The sequence below is a fragment of the Echinococcus granulosus genome (assembly GCF_000524195.1).
Source record: "Echinococcus granulosus chromosome Unknown EG_S00231, whole genome shotgun sequence".
NCBI classification, from domain to species: Eukaryota; Metazoa; Platyhelminthes; class Cestoda; order Cyclophyllidea; family Taeniidae; genus Echinococcus; species Echinococcus granulosus.
In genome coordinates, this window is record NW_020170611.1 from 59,762 (window position 1) to 62,838 (window position 3,077).

General features: G+C 42.1%; 1 protein-coding gene across 1 annotated transcript; it reads right to left on the reverse strand. All coding sequences in view use genetic code 11, as the record gives it.

The window, feature by feature from the left end:
• Positions 1 to 354: 354 nt before the first annotated feature.
• EGR_10544 (hypothetical protein) lies at positions 355 to 1,538 on the reverse strand (the record flags this gene model as incomplete). Its single annotated transcript, XM_024499793.1, has 3 exons — positions 355 to 488; positions 1,265 to 1,325; positions 1,491 to 1,538. The coding sequence occupies 3 exons, from the start codon at positions 1,536 to 1,538 to the stop codon at positions 355 to 357; spliced, it is 243 nt and encodes an 80-aa protein (XP_024345802.1).
• Positions 1,539 to 3,077: the final 1,539 nt, after the last annotated feature.

Sequence of the window (3,077 nt, forward strand, 5' to 3'; positions counted from 1 at the left end):
GAAAAACCCAAATGAAATCAATCTCATCTTCCCAATAATGCAACAGAAGTTGTGCCACATCGGTTACAGCGACGAATCCAGCTTGTATTTGCAGTCTAGCGATTGGCAATGCTAAACATTTTCACTAAAACATTTGGAGAGACCTAACTACAAACATCACGACACATGTCAGTCAGATATGAGATTTGACCAATTACAAAAAGCAATCGAGATGAGATGACCACGATGTATCATGCAGCAAAATGTCAATAGAGAGCACTTTCTCCAAATCGCTATTTACAATCTCTGGTTGAGTGCACCTCAACGCAACTTAATGATTAAACTAGTGTTTTGAGTCGTTAAAAGCTAAAAATATTAAGGAATGTTTTCTGATGCAAGACCGTGAAGGTGGTGTTCTACGTTCTTAGCGGAGACCTCAACGCACTTCCGCTCGCTGTAGTCATGCCCACTTAACTCACACCAACGGCGATGCCACACCAAAGCTCGAACTGGGCAGTGGGAGCAACAAAACCAGAGCGTTAATATTTGGGTCTTTTCGGAGTGATGATGCTAATGCAAAAGCAGCCGATTTCACTGATCCAAACGGTTTAGTATAGTGGTAGGCTAAATACAGCCCATGGCACATTCTCATCCAGTTTTTCGTCAGTTTCATCACAATGATGGCCCTCATATAACAGAGGTTAAACAACCAGAAGTGGACAATTTTGAACAATATATCAAAAACAAATGCGTTTCTTGTAAAAACGCTTATTATCCACTGGTATATGGAAAATCGTGGCGTTTAAACAAACCCAAAAATGTAAAGAGAAACAGCAATTGAGAAACAGAACTGAAAACCCTCTGATAACGTTTTTAGAGGCAACCAAACACCCACCACTTGTCTACTGCTTGGATGCTTCGGTGCTGTCTCAAAGTGCCCATGGCATTGACTCCCTCCTAGACATTTAAAATATGTTCCAGACCCGTAAAGTTATGGCACCGGGTAAGAGTGGGCAGTTTCTGCTTCCTTCATATGTCGTAAGAAGTGACTACTCTCTCCATTCGTTTTGCACACGTTTCATTTCTCTATTATAATGAACTGAAAACTCCTCCTTAAACCTTAATCCTAAGTTCGGGAAACCATCGCAACGAAAAATGATAAGTAAATCCCATCCAACAGACCACAATTTGTTTCGTTTCTTTTATGGGTTGCGTTTTAGGCCGAATCTTACCCCTTTTATAGATATTGCTAACTTGTAAACGAGAAATACAGGAAAGTACATACTGAGAATTAGGAGAGGAATGGGCAATGAGCCAGCGAGAGAATTCGACAAGAAAGTATTACTCTGAAAAGTATGGGGAATATTCTAAACGGGGCAATATAACTTACCAAATTTGGATAAGGATTAGAGGATTTTCCTTATTGGTGAAGAAGGTATTCAGGTCTGCCCTATACATTCACTTGGTATTGCCATGACGGCGCTATCAAATACGGGTAACAGAAAACTCACTGTCGTTGGTTTCCCCAATTCCTCAAACAGATTATCGATAATTGACATGTTCTGACGTTGGCATTATCCACAACTCCGAGCGGTTCCTTTAATGACTTTGCGGTTGGGAGACTTTGGATAACGTGCAGTACTCTACAAGAACAAGTTCACCCAGTCTGACACTTCGCGTGGGTACTCAGAGGGCGAAATATACATCACCTTCAATTCCCAAATAAGTGTTTGCCTGATTTGTAAGCAACCTCATTATCAGTGCAGGGATATTGTACTATATTGGTGAGAGAGACAGAACAAGGGAATTAATGTGGCAGAAGTGGCACCACAACATCATTGCCACCAGTGTCATGATTACACTGCGAGACACCGCAAGGGAATGCAGTCTAAATTACTCTTCGTATAACGATGCATCCGTCTCCAACACGGTCGCCTTTTCACTCCTTTTCTTTCCTTTTTCCAGCACAAATTTCTGCTAACCAACCGGATGGGAAGTGGTTTGTGCTCAGGTAAGGAAGTCTTTCCTCACTACTTTGTTGACACACAAATTGCACATGGCAGCCATAACAGGGGGAGAGGTGTGAAGGCACAATCTACAATGCCCTATTTGATGCCTTATTTTGCCTCCAACAGACTTGATGATTTACTCCTAATTTCCCTTCTCCTCTTCTTGCTCTTTTTCTTTATTCATTTTCATCTTCAATCCCATTGTTCCGTCAGGCAATGATTGGAGGAAACTTTTTCAACATTCTAACATGGAAACTTACGAAAGTTTTGTATTTGTAATTGTCTTGACACTTTTCGGTTCCAAATAACAACATATGGCAATGCCACTGCATCATCAGTCAACACCCTCCTCAATCGTCTAACCTTGCCTAAACGCGTCTAAAAAACAAAATGGAGTGTTAGCGAATTCATCTTTTTACCTTTCATGTATCTGTGAGACGATGCAAGTTTTCGCCTGTGTCGAACGTATCTGTTGGGTTTGTTGATAAGTATGCATTTGCTAAAAAGAATACAGGGGTGTTTTTGTCTAGGAAATGGCTAATTCAGTTGCCTCTGTCGAATCCTAATGGTGTACAATTAAGAATGATATTTACATAAATTGGGTCTCGATGGCGATTTTTACGATCTCTGCACCTGTTGAGTAACAAGGAGAAGAAGTGAGACCTCTTGCCTTGGATGCGGTAGTTGCAAGGAGTCGGTAGCCGTCCACAATCGACGAAGTCCCTCACAATTGTGTTGCCCATTCCATGATCCATGCTTAGGAATAGGGTAGTGGTGTCACTGCTGGTAGCAGTGTACCGAAAACCGGAAGTTAGCTTATCCACCTAGCACCCTCTCGATCCCTGCCACGATGGTAGAGGCATGTGTTCAGACTGCTCTAGTTGCTTGCAAATATACGCCAAGAGTGGGTAGTCCTTTTCTTCGTTTTGGTAGTTTCCTTGGAGTGTATGAGTTTTCTTCATTGTTCTTCGTGGTGTCAGATTTGCCTTTCTTTTAACCGGTAAGGCGGTCTCTCGCTGTTTTTGCGTCTTTGGAAGTGCGCGGCACTCTGAACAGAATGCATTGCAATGACTGCCAGGCGTCTTGTGG